Source organism: Aphelocoma coerulescens, chromosome 2 (assembly GCF_041296385.1).
Source record: "Aphelocoma coerulescens isolate FSJ_1873_10779 chromosome 2, UR_Acoe_1.0, whole genome shotgun sequence".
Classification (NCBI taxonomy): Eukaryota; Metazoa; Chordata; class Aves; order Passeriformes; family Corvidae; genus Aphelocoma; species Aphelocoma coerulescens.
This window is the reverse complement of record NC_091015.1, coordinates 95,591,591-95,606,798: the sequence shown is the minus strand read 5'-3', so window position 1 is coordinate 95,606,798 and position 15,208 is coordinate 95,591,591. Positions and strand designations below refer to the sequence as shown.

At 38.7% G+C, this 15,208-nt stretch overlaps 1 protein-coding gene across 10 annotated transcripts in view; it reads left to right on the top strand.

Moving 5' to 3' along the window:
• The window catches only part of COBL (cordon-bleu WH2 repeat protein), a 169,240-nt gene that overhangs the window by 41,427 nt on the left and 112,605 nt on the right, over nt 1-15,208 (top strand). For 7 of the 10 annotated variants that reach the window (XR_011148311.1, XM_069004120.1, XM_069004121.1 and 4 more), the window contains 4 exons: nt 1,266-1,472; nt 10,647-10,857; nt 11,565-11,793; nt 13,911-13,955. Coding sequence is in view for 9 of the 10 variants with exons in the window: in XM_069004120.1 (XP_068860221.1) it covers nt 1,266-1,472; nt 10,647-10,857; nt 11,565-11,793; nt 13,911-13,955 (692 nt within the window). In the remaining variant the exon portion in view is untranslated. The remainder of the gene's footprint in view (nt 1-1,265; nt 1,473-10,646; nt 10,858-11,564; nt 11,794-13,910; nt 13,956-15,208) is intronic. The other 3 variants (XM_069004122.1, XM_069004125.1, XM_069004130.1) reach the window with 1 other exon arrangement.

Here is a 15,208-nt window from a genome sequence, read left to right as displayed (position 1 = left end):
ACAGTGGTAATCCAAACTCTATATTTAGTCTTTTTATCTGTGAGATAGAGGTTATCTCTTATTAAAGAAGAGTTTGATTTGGTATTTCAGGTCAGTTTTTAATTTTTTTTGCCCTAAACACAGTTTTGCCCTTGGCTGATTTGACCACTAAGCTTTTCCGGCTTTTAAGAGTTAGAGGGCATTTTCTGTGCTCTTCCTTTCTGGACTTCAGTTTATGTTGTTTGCAGGGCGAAAATCGTGTGAAGAATCATAATCTCATCCTGCACCCTAAAAACAGGCAGATTAAAAAATGCAAGCAGTAGGCCTCCATAATAATTTCTGAGTAAATATTTTACTGCTTTTTCCATCTGTTACACTAAAATCTGACTTAAACTAAGCGTAAATCTAGTCAGAAGAGGTCACTGGAGTATTAATCATCAGAGTTAATCCTCTTAGACATGTGTTTGGTACGAGGCCAGCTATTCAGAAGTTTAACAGCACACATATGTTGCTTATCTGTCTGGCAGCTTGCCAGTGAAGTAAACTTCAAGTCTGTGGTGGGTTTATATCTCTGTAAAGTACACTGCTTGTTTGGTGCAAGCTGATGCAGCTTTTCTGTATATCACACATGGTGCATAGCCTGCTACTGAAGAATGAGTTCCTTTCAGGGCGCTTTCAAAGAGCGGTAGTGTTGGTGTTGTATGGTAAGAAGTGATATCATTCACAGTTGACCTTTTCATGGTGCTTCCCTATGAAGTATGATGAGCCAGATTTAATACTACTAACTCAGAGCAGAGGAAGAGACAATATTTCAAGTCGAGTAATACTGTGGAACCCAAATATAGCTGAATGAAACCTCACCCTGCCTCCACTCCTGCCATTCTGACTTGGAGGAAACATTCATGTACGTAAATACAACTCTTTCTTGAGTCAGGTCTGGACTGGACCCAGCATTTCTGTTTCTCACTTCATAGGAGTATGCTTCACACTCGACAGAAAAACGATTATATCGTATCCTAATTATGGAACTGATTCATCCCCTGGGGCATGGAAAGCAAACAGTAGGAGTGAGTGCATCATTAAAAAATTAGCATATTTTTAGAGGGGAGGTAAAAAATAAAAGTGCAACTCCACTGAAAAGTTTAATGATAAAGAAAAAATGACTTGCACAAGAGAAACTTTTTAAAACAATCTTGAGATTATGGCCAAAAGAACATATATTTCTTAGTAACGTGTTTGTATTTTCTTGCAAGAAATTAATTTTCTTCTTGCCTTTCTTTCTCAAGGAAAAGAATGAAAGCTCGTGCTCCCCCTCCGCCAAATCAACCTTCTGCAGCAAGTAGAATTCACAGTGAGCACAAGTCACCTGCAGAGACAGCTGTAATTTCTGATCAGAACCTTGTGAGCATGAAGGAGAACATGATAAACAGACTGGTGGACTTCACAGTCATTTTACCCAGTGGGTTGGAGCAGAAGTGCACAGTGCAAGGAAGGTAAGGCTTTGATTAGCTCCCACTTTTTGAAGCCCTTTGTTCCCTATGGGATACTTACTGATGCTGTTTGTCTTTCTGAGTTTATGGGGCTTCTCTGTCATGCTTTTCTCTGCCTTTTAAGCAGCTGTTGCACCAGAGAGTCCTGAGAGCCGTATAAAGGACCCTCTCTTCTGGAGCAGGGAGGATTTAGCAGATATTGTGTCACTGTTTCCCCATGGATCAGCACGTGTACAGATCTGTCCCTTTCATGTAGTGTCACTGGGCTTAGGTTGTATCACATCTCATAAGCCAGTATGAGTGCCTGGAGCCATGCCAAGAAGCAGGCTCGGAAGATGGATGATTCATCGCATTCAGAGATCCCGCCTTCGCAAATACGTTGCAGTTGTGTAGAAAGAAAAGCATCTGCTCGTATTTAGGAAGTGTTTTATATATAAAAGCGTATATTTTTTTTCCCATGGAAAGAGAGAGGGTTTCTCCTTGCTACTTACTGGGTACAATCAAAGGCAGTTGGAAAGGCAATGTTGAGACAGTTCTCTTCAGTATGGGAGCTCTTCTTTATCCTCATTCTGTGTAAATTGTTTTGAAAGAGGGATGCATTACTTTAGGAAATAATGTGCAGAAATTTCAAAGATATAATCAATACTATGATGAAACCATAGCAAGCGATGTTGTGGTCAGGAGTAGTCAAGAAACTGTAGAAACTGTAACACCACAAGCAGAGGGTATGTAGGTGCCTGTTGATAAATCAGATTCTGTGTTTATTTTTCATTTGGTGTTTTCAGTAGTTAGTCTGCATTCCAGAAGAACTACTTTCTGGTCAGATATATTAGTCTGTTTTGACTGTTTCCCTCATAGTGCATTTTGATGGCCGAGGAGGATGTGTAAAGCAATGTTTGGTGTCTGGGACTTCCTTCTTCCCCTAGAAACTAGCATTCACTTATCCACTCTCGGGAGACTAGTGCACCTTGTGTGTGTCCACCCCAAAGCCAGAGTGATGTTAAAGGTTTGAAAGGAAAGCAGTGCTTATCAGAGCTCTCAGATTAGATGCGTAGGGATAAGCGTTTTTATGGGGAGATTTGGACATTAATGAGAGAAAGAAGAGAACAGGCCTGGTAAGTGGAACAGGACATGAAACTCACTGGGCATTGGATCCCAAAGAAAGGTCATATTTCATTGGCAAATGCAAGCCACCTGGGAGCTGACAAGAGGTTAATATTCATGCAGCATATTGTATTGAGACATAGATAATGACCATATGGTTAGAAACCTTTTTTCTCTCAAAAAAGTGTAGTCCCAAAACAAGCAGTCCAAGAGCACTATAAAAATGGTCTTTTAATGTGACTTTTTCAAGAATGTAAATGCTACAGGAACAAAGAACAAGTAGAAAGTCCCATACAGTAAATATTCTGTGTCTCACACAGATGTTTATCACTATGTATCACATACATTGAGACTGAGTGTTTTGTTTATTAGAGTCTTTAGTCTGTGGACTAAAACCTGAAAGAAATGGCAAAAATTAAATGTCACATATTTCTGTGGGGTTATTTATATCATCTGCATTAAGCATTCTAAGCAACCAGAATGTTCTCTTTGTTGTCTGTGAAGGTGCTCACTTCTCTCCAGTGTCTGCATGACAGGTCTAGGCCTCTGATTTAGGTGGCAATTAAATTTCTGCTTGTGTTAATGTGCTAATCTGCACATCACTGGTGCCTAACCTAGGCAGTGGCTGTTCTCCCTCAATGCTGTCTTGAAGACTTGGAGTAGAGAAGTGATAGCCACACCTGTGGGAAGTGGAAGATGATAGACACTGAGGAAGGGGAATTAATCGTCCTAACAAGCTATGAAATAAGAAAAGGATATTCTGTACTAAGCCCTGTGTTACAGTGGCATCAGTCTATGAACAGACCTCATGCATGCTGCTGGTCTTTCTAATCACTGGAAGATTCGATTTTCTGTACGTTAGCACTGGTTCTGTTTTTAGGTATGTGGAATAGTAAAAAACAATAATGTCAAGATTATCTGAAATTTTTAGGGTTTGAACTGTCCTAAATCTCCAGGTTTGGGTGAAAGCCCAGGCTTTTTCAACTTTTTTCATTGTTCTGATATTGTGAACTAAATAGCTGTGAAATACAATGATACTTGGGTAAATATTAAATGATGAAAAATACTTGATTTAAAAAAATGTGGTGGTTTTTTGTTTTTTTTTAAGTTTGAGGCAAGTATTAGAACCAGTGCAGGTAATGAGTTATTTTCTGTGATCACTCCTTTTATCTGATATCATGGCTGGACATTTCAGAAAAAAATCTGCTGTTGCTTATACTGCTATAAACCTTAAGTATTTTTTTTGCCATCATTAAAACTGTAGTCTGCAAAATCTCCTTTTGGCTACCCTGGGGAAATAGCTTTTCTGTTTCAAAAAAATTTGCAAATCCTTGCCCTGGGCATATTCGTAATGAAAAATGATTCTGTAATTTCAGGAAAGCAGTTCACAGAACAATGAAGTAGACTAGATTATATTTGAAAATATAAATACTGTAGTTAATTAGTATCACTTAAGGTTATTTTAAATGAACTAAAAGTAAAAATTATGTCTTTCAATTTGTTCATTATATGTAAGCAAAGCAACATGTTGTTAATTTAACTTCGTTCTCTATGTAAAAAGTTCCTGTAAATATCAGCAAGAGGGCAGAAAATTCTCATTAAATTTTCTTGACAGTTTAAGAAAAAAAGTGTGTGCTATTTAAAGATATTTTATTGGAATCTGGAACCTTGAAATTGTTTTATTTATGAAAGTTAACTCAAGCTGACAGTCTCTCCTTAAGAGTTTATTGCCATCTTGTAACACACAATTTGTTTGAGATTTTGGAAATATGTAGTGCAGATTTTGGTACAAAGCTGCATCCTTAGGGAGTGTGTGCAGCAATAGAATAGTATTAAAAAACAGTTTTCTTTTTGAAATAATTGATCCCTGGGAACTCTACTGTAAAACATATGGAAGTATTCATGAAAAACTGTTAGCCTATTTCCCCCTGGAAAGGATTATAAAATATTCCCACAACTATTCTGTGTTTGTACTCGTGTATGAACACTAACTGGTGTGCTGAAAGGATAGGTAAAGTGTTGGCCACTTACACTTTTTATGCATATAAATTTTTAGCACATCCGCACAAACTGTTAACAGGCCTGAGAGAGGTGATGGGCAGACATTTAGACAAAAAACAAGTGGAAAACTCTCAAGTTATCAGTGTTCTGTTTGTGATTCTCACAGGTAATACTTTCAGTTGGTAACCTGTAAATAAAGGGATCATGCATCTGTCTCTGTTCACACTGAGTGGCACTAAGGAGGCCTTCCTGATTAACACAGATACAGACATTAAGTGTCAGCAAGCTGGAGACCTCAGTAGTATTTGAAATGCATTGCAGAAGAATGGGGATGTTTGAAGCTAAATGAGGTTTGGTTTGGAGTTGTCAACACATGGATGACCAATATGCATAAAAGTAAATTGGACAGTTGTTGCTCCTGCTGTTATCTTGCATGTTACACAAATTGTCTCATACATACAAAGCACAGAGAGCAGGGAAATAAACTAGCTGAAGCTGTAGTCCCATTCTGCAAATACTGGAAGATAGAGTTCAGTGCAGAGTATGCATTATATGGAGCATAAAGCTAATGTCATCACAGAAAGAATATTCTCACATAATTCTCAGTAATAGACTCTATTGTGGGCTTATAGCTCAACATGCAGAACAGTGTCTCTAGGAAAGACTGAAGGTGTGAAATCAGCCCAGGTTGGTAAAACATTAGAGGTGTTGTTTGAAGAAGATAAACAGGGCACATGGCAAAAGGACTAAAAATTAGTTTAACTAAATACTAAATAAGAGTTAGGTCAAAACTACAGTAGTTCAGTGTAGGCTAAGGAGGAAAAAAAAACGTTGAACTAGGATAATTTACATTGGAAGGGGCCGCTGGAACACACAGTCTCTAGGCAAGTTTGAATACCTTCAGGGCGGAGGTTTCTGGATTTCTCTGTATCTCGTTTCCAGGGCTGGAACCATCTTTATGGAGACAATATGTTTACTTGTGCCTAAATGGAATTTCCTATGCAGCACTTGTCTCTTGCCACTTGTTGTCTTGCTGTTCACTGGCAAGAAGAGTCTGGCTCTGTAACCCTCCAGTTCATGCTTACAGCCAGTAGCAAGGTCTCTCTTCACCTTTCTTGCCCTAAGGCCTCTGCCTCTTCTTGTGTGTCATCTTGATGTTCCTCCTGTGGACTTCCTCAGTTATGGAAAATAAGAGTCAAATGTACGTGAGCAAGCTAAGAAAAGAAATGGAAAACATTTATGAGTGTCTTATTTATCACACTTCCTGAACTTTTTTGGATACAGCTTGCTTCTTAGTATATGCATTTTCGGTTGTGTAGAAAAAGTTGTAATCTTTTCATGAAGTACCTGCTCTACTTTGGAGCATGAGAAAATAATGACTAATGCTATTTTCTGGTATAAATGAAAACAGTGAAAGAATTAGAGACTTCAGGTCATCCACCCCCTTTACACAATCATGTTTCTTTTCCAGTCAATTGTCACTGTAGATTCTTAATGCACATTTGACATTGACCTTAAAAAAAAGATTCTTTCTTCTAGTTTTGAGATTTTTTAATTTAATCATAGAATCACAGAATGTTTTGGGTTGGAAAGGTCCTTAAAGACCTTCTAGTTCCAATTCCCTTGCCATGCACCAGGGACTTGCTCAGAGCCCCATCCAAACCTGGCCTTGAATGCTTCCCAGGATGGGCCATCCACAACTTCTCTGGATCAGTTCCTGTGCTTCACCACCCTCACAGTGAAGAATTTCTTTCTAATATCCTATCGAAACCTGCTGTCAGTTTGAAGCCATTACCCCTTGTTCTATCACCACATGCTCTTGTGAAAAGCCCCTCTCCAGCTTTCTTGTAGGCCCCTTTAGGGACTGGAAGGCATTTGTAGCATGAAAGTAGAAGGTAAAAAGAAAATTGGTTTCATTTGATAGAATACAACTTTACCCTACAAATTTATTTTTAGATGTAAAAGGCTGTATTTTAAAATGGATTTCTCTGTGTGATCCCAGGAGATGAAGCCCAGCTACACCCAAAACAATTCAGTTGTTTTATGCTTCCTAAAAATCATAGGCCTTTCCTCCATTTTACTGGAGAACAGCAGGAAACAAGCAGTCTGCTCAAACTTGATCAGATCTTCGGTGTGATAAATACTGCTGATAAAGTAGTTATTCTTTACTGTCCAGAACTGGCGTTAAATGTCAAACAGCTTAGTAATAGAATATCAAAACAGAGCCAAAGTACTCTCCTTTGCTAAGAATAGTCATCTGGACCTTGTCTGAGTCTTAAATTGGGTTTGCTCTCCAAATTCATGTTTGTGCTCTAGTATTTGCTTGTCAGTCATTAACCTTTGGTGTCTGTTACATAGAGTTTGGTCACTCCACCAAAAACTTCAGCAACATCTAACTAAAATGAAAAAGTAAGGTGTTTCTTAGCTGAGTAGTTGGAAAGACAGGAGGCATTTAGCTTCATTTCAGCTTTAAGATTCAGATTTAAGACCTGCCTGAATTTCAAAAGAGAGTATGCTCTGTACCAGATATCAAAGCAGGTTAAAATGAAGTGCAGATCTGTGTGGAACAAGATAGAAGCAAAGGAAGGATTGACTCTTTGCGTCTTCCAAGAGCCATATTCAGCCCAAGGTTAGAAAGAAAAGTTGGTGTAGATTAGTAATTACCATTCTCTTGCTGTGTTTAGGGACTCTCTTCTGTGTGTAGCATGTACGTGGAGTCACTTGAAATAAAAGTCCCATTTTAAATCATGCTGAACTCTTTAGAAAGAAAATTTTTCAAGTTGGTGCCGTTGAAATCTGATATAAGAATAACTTCATGGCAAAGATTTCCCAGCTCTTACTTCACTTGAAACACAAGGATTTTGAATTTTGTTTGTGGAATTCCTAACCTCTCCTCCTCTCCTCCTCTCCTCCTCCATTCCTTCTTTCCGTTTTTTCCATTTTTTCCTCCTTTCCTCCTTTCCTCCTTTCCTCCTTTCCTCCTTTCCTCCTTTCCTCCTTTCCTCCTTTCCTCCTTTCTTCCTTTCCTGCTTTCTTCCTTTCTTCCTTTCTTCCTTTCTTCCTTTCTTCCTTTCTTCCTTTCCTCCTTTCCTCCTTTCCTCCTTTCCTGCTTTCTTCCTTTCTTCCTTTCTTCCTCTCCTCCTTTCCTCCTTTCCTCCTTTCCTGCTTTCTTCCTTTCTTCCTTTCTTCCTTTCTTCCTTTCTTCCTTTCCTCCTTTCCTCCTTTCCTCCTTTCCTCCTTTCCTCCTTTCCTCCTTTCCTCCTTTCCTCTTTTCCTCCTCTCCTCCTTTCCTCCTTTCCTTTCCACTCTCCCCTCTTTTCTTTTTCTTTCTTTACACTTCAGAAGTTTTCTGAAAAATGTTCCCCAAATTTACATTTTTTTAAGAGCATACTATTTGCTTTAAAGTTTTTTCAAAAGCTTCAACTGTACTTTTAAATGGAACAGATGTAGCCTGGGGATGCCTTTCATGGAACAGTTACATATTCTGAGCAGCATGGCACAGGTTGGGATGTTGCAGACTTCCTTAAGTGTTATGTTTAATTCATGCCTGCTCATAATCAGCAATAAGATGAAACCTCAGATTCAGCTGGATTTTTTAATTGTCCATTGGACAGACAAATTTGTTCAACTTGCATGATCGTCTGTAACTTATTTTTTCAGATGGCAGATGTGGATTCTGATCTGATTTGTAGTTGTGGTGCTGTTGCTGCTGAATATATTTTATCATTTCAGGGGTACACGTTTGGAGTCATAAACTGTTATTTTGATGAACTGTATTCCCTTCTAAGGTCCTTTTTCAAGAGGCAAGATAAGTGCCCAAAGTTGAATGAATTATCACAGTATTATGCACTACAGAAATATATTAGTATTCCACTTTAAATACAAATGTTTAGCACATAGGACACCATGTGCTGTGATTCTGCCAGGTTATTTACTTTTCTCTGAAACAATAGTAATAAGGCTGAGGGAAACCAAATGCATGAAAATTTTAGTTTAGAAGAAATATGTCTGTAAACAGACAAGTTGAGATCTGTATCAGGACAACTGATAAGCATTTTTAAAAAGTGTTCACTGCTGCACAGTTTAATGAATATTCATATAAATATTGATGTAGGTGAGATTCTCCTACAGTCTGGGCTTAGTAGGTGTAAATGTCTATTGGTATGTGGTGTGTAGCATATGAATTGAACATGATTGTGAAACACAGATGTTTTCAACTTGGGGACAGCATCAGAATGAGTCATCATGAAATGGACTGATGCAGTTTTGATTTGGGTGCTACACATTTGTATTTGTGCTATGTTAGCAGTTGCCACACTGCTCTGTTTTTCTAAAGTGTCCTATACATATTAATGACATCTGTTCCTTATTTGATGTTCAGTCATCATCTTCTCACTGTGTTCTTCCTTTTTCAGTGAGATAATGTATTTCAAATTTTCCACACTTGCCACTTTTCCAGTTCACACTGTGTAACTCAGTTAAACTTGAAAAAGGTTGCTGTAAAGAGGGTTCTTCCTCTTCTCTTGCATGGGAAGAGCTGTCACCTGCCTGTTAATAAGGAATTGCTCTCGTTTTCCATTTTTGTTGTCTTTGCCATTAGCTCTCCAGGGTTCTTCACCAACTACTTGAGCAGTTGTTGGCCAACAACATACCTACAGAAAGAAAATGGGTGGCCCTACACAGAGTAGTTTCCCAGATGCCAACAGCTTGCAGTTTGAAGGGTAGTTCTTGAGCTACAGGTGTAATGTTGCTGACTAATAATCTGTGGAGGATTTTATTATTTTTTTTTAATTTGCTTGCATTTTGAATCTGTATACAGTTTTTCCAGTTTAAAAATTAGAAGAGGTGCCAGTTCTTTTGGTAAATTTGCTGTCTATACCTTTGTTTTCACTTCTGCTAAAAGACAAATACCCACTGTATATTACAGGTTTCAGCTACAGCTGGTAATTTTTTTTCATCTTACATTGTTTTGTTGGTGACAGACATTGGTTTATGAAACCAAAACTTTTTGGAAAAGTGACCAGTTTATATAAACCTATTTTCCCTAATCCTGTGTGGAATTTTTGAGGGGAAGGCTGGGAAAATAAAAGAACCCTTCAGTACCATGGTAGAAGAGGATTTCTGGGGTGTGGAGGAGCACAGTTCATATCTGCTGTATTAGGCAGTATCAAGCTCCAGTGAATACTGAGCTCTTGACACAAAATGGAGTACCTCTGTGCAGAGGCATAAAATGAGAGGGACAGTTGCTGACTCTTTTGAAACCTCATGGTTTAGGAATCATACCACAGTAAGAGTTACTGATAATACAGCCATTCAAAACCAGGTGGTTTTGTGCAGGGTTAGTATCTTGACCAAAATAAATATGAACAGGATCTCCTGTACTGGAAAGTATTGCTGGTGTCAAATAGATTTGGAGAAATCAAAGTTGTAAACTGGAGAAAATAAACCCCATCTACCATTTGCTCCAGATTTAAGTGCTCCATTTTGAGTTACGTGATTGTTCAAATCTAGGTAGAGTTCACTGCACTGTGAGTTCATAATTTATTCATATCTTGTCTTCCTGTTAAAGAACAGAATTTGAACTGGAGAGTTTAATGTATGGATTTAGTACATTATGACCCCCAGGTTAGCTCAGTTGGTCAGAGCATGGTGCTAATGACATTAATGTTGTGGGTTCAATCCCCTCATGGGCCATTTACTTACAAGTTGGACTTGATCCTTGTGGGTTCCTTCCAACTCAGAATATTCTGAGATCCGTGGTCCGAAAATAAATAAAATGAACTTTGTCTTCTCTTGACTTATGTTTGTTCGTGCTATGATTGGCACTGTTTGCCTCATTGTGAGTTTTAGTTGTGAGCTCATAAACAGACACTGAAGTGTGAATTTTAATTCCTATCATTTTATCTGATCTGTTTAACATTTCAAAGCACTAGCACTGTTCCATCCCAGAGATGGTTAACTAGTGACACATCCACAGCTTGTGTTGTCTTTTACCCCCCATCTTAAAACTGAGGTAAATTTAGTAGCAACTGTTTTTTCTCATGCTAATAGTGAATGTCTTCTTCCTTGTAGTAAAGCTGTGATGGATGTACTGGTTGATTTATGCAGCCAGTATCGCTTAAATCCATCCCAACATAGTCTTGAACTAAAGTCTTCGGGAACTCAACAAGTTCTGAGTTACAAGCCAAACACTTTGATAGGAGCACTGGATGTACAGACAGTACTTCTGAAAGAGAAGATTCCTGAAGAGAAGGCAAAGCGACCTCTGCCAAGGGTCCCTGAGGTCAGTACTCTGTAGGGCTAAAATGGTGCTATGAAACACCATTTCATTCCTATGATTTCAGTTATTGCAATCTTTTTATCTTTAAACCAGGTGGGAATTACTTGGGATTGGCTATAACCTGCTTTATTAGTTTAACTGTTTTGCATGTAGATTGACAGATGCTAGTCTAGACATTTAGACAAAATGTTATGTTGCATGTGGTTGGATAGATGGAAATCTGAAGATTGGGGTGATTGAAAATTGCAGTAATGGCTGAAATGAGTGTTGTGGGCTTGTGTGGAGATAGTGTTTTGATGATAATTTGTGTACCATCTTCACTGAAGATATGGGAGAAGACTGATCATTAATAAATATATTTCACAGTATAGTGATGATTGAGAAGTAGTCATTTTCCAAATGTATGCTGAAATTTTTTATTATTCTTAATAGCTATATCTGTTTATACCCTCCCATCTTAGATGGGATTTGTTAACATTTACATTACATCTGCCTCTGATTCCTTTTCTTTCTTCGCTTGTTCTTGTGAATGTCTCCTTAGTGGAACAAGAGGTCTGAGTTGTTAATTTTTTAAATAGTATTTTCTGCAGTGTGGGGTAAGTTTGCCTGGGAATAGTCAAGACAATACGGAAATCCCCAGTGCCTTTTTCATTGTAAGAGGACCTATCCATCACAGAAGGGAGACTGAGAGTTTGTGTTTGTTTCTGCAGAAATCTGTGAGGCTGGTAGTGAACTACCTGAAGACACAGAAGGCTGTGGTTCGAGTTAGTCCGGAGGTGCCTCTCCACAGCATCATCCCAGCTATTTGTGAGAAGTGTGAAGTCAGTCAAGAGCACATTGTTCTTCTGCGAGATGGCATAACTGGGGAAGAGCTGGAGCTTACCAAGTCGTTGGAGGAGCTAGGGATAAAGGAGCTGTATGCCTGGGACAGAAAAAAAGGTGAGCCAAGACTGAAAGCAGTCACTGCAGGGTTGTATGATGTGACAACAACATTATGGGCAGCTTGAAAGCATTTTTGCTGCCATTCTTTTGGGGTCCAGCTGAAACAGCAGAGTGAGATCTCAGTCCAGAGAGCAGCACGGGTTTGTTCAGTGAGCTGTGCCCAGAGCAGCAGCCAGGTCAGCAACATGCCCAGCCGTCCTTGGTTGCTCTTGGGCCTTGCGCCAGGCTGGGCTGGACTCTGGCAAGGTGCAGGTTGGCCTGGGGCAGGGCAAAAGGAGGAGCTTTGCTGTGTCCCAGAGCTGCTGTCAGTAGAGGTGTGCGTAATACAAGGGGCCTCTTCCAGACAGAGTCTGTCACCTGCCTGTGCTGTGGGTTGGAGAGAAGGAAAGAAGAGACATGCCATAGTCATGGCAGCTGTGAAAGCTGAGAGGCAGAGGCGACAGAGCAGGGCTTATGAGAAACAGACTGGATAGGATCAGAGACGGTTCCTCCAAAGAGCAAAGTTATTGACGGTTTAGTGAAGAAGAGCTAAGAGGTATTTGTATTTAAAATTTTGTTCTCATGTTTACCTATCCTCACTTTCTGTTCTCATAGACAGAATTGTAGTAGCAGCTTCTTGGAGTTGAGTTTTATCAGCCTGATTATGTATTCAAATAACATAATTCTATGATGTGCTTTAAAATATAACTGCTTTCAAAATACACATTGACAAGCACTACTTCCTTTGAGGTCAGAAAGTGATATTCATTAAAATTGTCTCCTTTAGTTTGTTCTCAATTGCTATCAATTCCAGCACAGTAAATGTCCTTATTTATTGTTTAGATAACGTCATTCTTGTAGGTGCTGAGCTGTAGGCTTATTTTTTATTTATAAAATTACTTATTTATGTTGACATTCTGTCTCTTCTTTCCAACTCTTTGGTAAGTGACAGTTCTACCTCTGTGCGAGTCAAATTTCGGTGAGTTTAGACTTCTAAGTAAACTAGGTATCTCCTTTTCTTTTGAATTGGTAGGATGTTCCAAAAAGAGGCTGACAACATGTCATAACTCAGTTGCATGTTTGTTTTTTTCAAGACATGTTTACTGTAATTAAGCTAACCATTTTGGAGCAACATATCGAGTGTGGAGTGTATTCAACAGGATTCATTCAACGTGCTTCGGGGACAGCCTGTAGAGTAATTATCATAAGCCTTCATGAAAGTCTTTCCTTTCAAATGGAAGTGGCGGTGTATATGCTGGTGCAGTGTTGGTCCTCGAATTTTGGTTGTAGCCTATACAGTCAAAACCAAGACTTTACTACAGGGCTGGGATTATAGCAGCAAGTTATCACGGAATCAGAGAATATGCTGAGCTGGAAGGGACCCACAAAGATCTACACATCATAGTGTGCCACTCTCTACATCAGCTTTTTTTTTTTTGTATTCTGTTCTTTTTTAACCTTTCAGTAGTCCTTTCCTGTCATTATGATAAAATCCCCCTGATCCTGAGTATAATTCAATTTTTTATGCTTTCCTCTTACTCTGCACCATGGTGTCTGAGAAAACCAGTAAATGCACAGTAAATGTAAATTTACAAGAATTTTTCCTTTGTTTCAGGAAATTTCTTCTTCAGTGTCCTAATTTGTAATCTCCAAGAGGAATAAACCCACTGTTTTCAGTAGCAGTTGGTCTGTGACTTGTGCATTGAGTGGGTATCTAGCCTGTTTAGTTAACAGAAAATAGATTTTTTAAACACATTCCCACTAACAAGTAAGGCATCAGAGATGCTGAAAGCCATAGGCTGTGCTTGTAAGAGCAGATTCTAGAAAAACTCCTCACTCTTTCCTTGCCTGAAACAGAAAACACCAAGAGCTGAAGGATTATAAAAAGGGAAGCTCTGCTGCCACCTGCTTACTTAATTTGATTTAGCAGTTGAGGCAGCTTCCTGAGTGAATCAGGAATTAATACAAATGCAGCTAAACTGCTTCAGTAGCAGCTCTGCATCTCTGTTGTCGGTCAAAATTTTTTTTCTGTAATGCTTAGGAAAAAAGGTGCTAGGACTAATTACTGACTATTGTGCCTTACAAGGCTGTATTAATGTGTTTTCTCTTATCCTTTCATTGCTTGCCTCTTCCAGTTCCTCCATCAAAAACTCAGTCTGAACCTTCTCTGAACTATAGAGGTACTGTACAATGCTGCTGAGAGAAAACTTCACTCTGTGTTTAACTCTTTCACTTCACTCTATGTTTAATGTGGGTTTGGTAGATAGATCTTTAAGAATGTCAAGTAAAATGCTGTAGAAAAACAAGCTATTTTTGATCAGTGTTGTCTTTCCAAAGTGTTTCTTGTGTGTCTTGTGCTTCTGCTAAGAACAAACACATTCTGTGCATACTGTCTCTTCAGTAATAGCCATTAAAATGCCAGCAAGTAACAAATTCTGCCATTTAACTCTTTTGTGGTGTGGTATGTCTCTATACAGATCCTAAGCCCGTTCAGTTTACCTAAATCATGATTAGTTAAATTTCACAGTTACTAACATTTCAGAGGTCTCTTGGGAAAAAAAATTATTTAGTAGCAAAGGCAGAATATTTTGATGTCTGTGAGATCTTCCACTGATTTCAATTTACATGCAGCAAAGCATTTTAATATCAAATGTATACATTCACATTGGGTAACTGAAAAGATGCTGACTTCTGAATTGTTACAGTAGTTGGGGTTGGATTAGATTATGTTGGTGCTTCTGCTTCCAGTCAAATAGAAAATGTGTGTATTTAGTATATCCTTTCCCTATGGAGTCTGTTTTAACATTGCTTAAATTATCCTCAAGAAAGTTATGGTTGATTTCTAACCAGGTTTACTTCTTTGCATTACTCGCAGACACAACGTAACTGAAGAAAAACTGGATAACTTACTTAAATTTTTATGATGGAAGCCCACCTCCAGTAGGTGACAGCCATTGAGCAAATCTTAGTTCATGGCCTCTTAGCTTCACTAATGTCAGCTCTATTCCCCCTAATCCTGTGGCTTCCTCTTACATGGCGATCAACAGTAGATGGAATATCTATTGTATTTGTTTAAGAAAAAACTACACAGATGAATAAAGACTCATTATTTTGATGTTATATGCTTTACTTAATTCCCAGTTCATTGGTATTACACAATGTTCAATGACAATGTGGATGAGCAGCTGCTACGTTAGCCTTTCCACAGCGCTGTTTATGGTTGAAGACTGTGCGGGTAAAGGAATCACAATCTAGTCACAGCCCAGCCCCAAGCAAGAAACCAGCATACAAGCATAGGTAGTGCTTAGTATTTAAGAAATGCATGAATTCATTATTGTATTTGTTTGCAGTGCAGTTTCAGCCTTTCTTAAGGATAGTTTCTCCCTGTTTTCCTTCTTGTTCATTGTATGTGTTTAACACCCACCTTCTGACA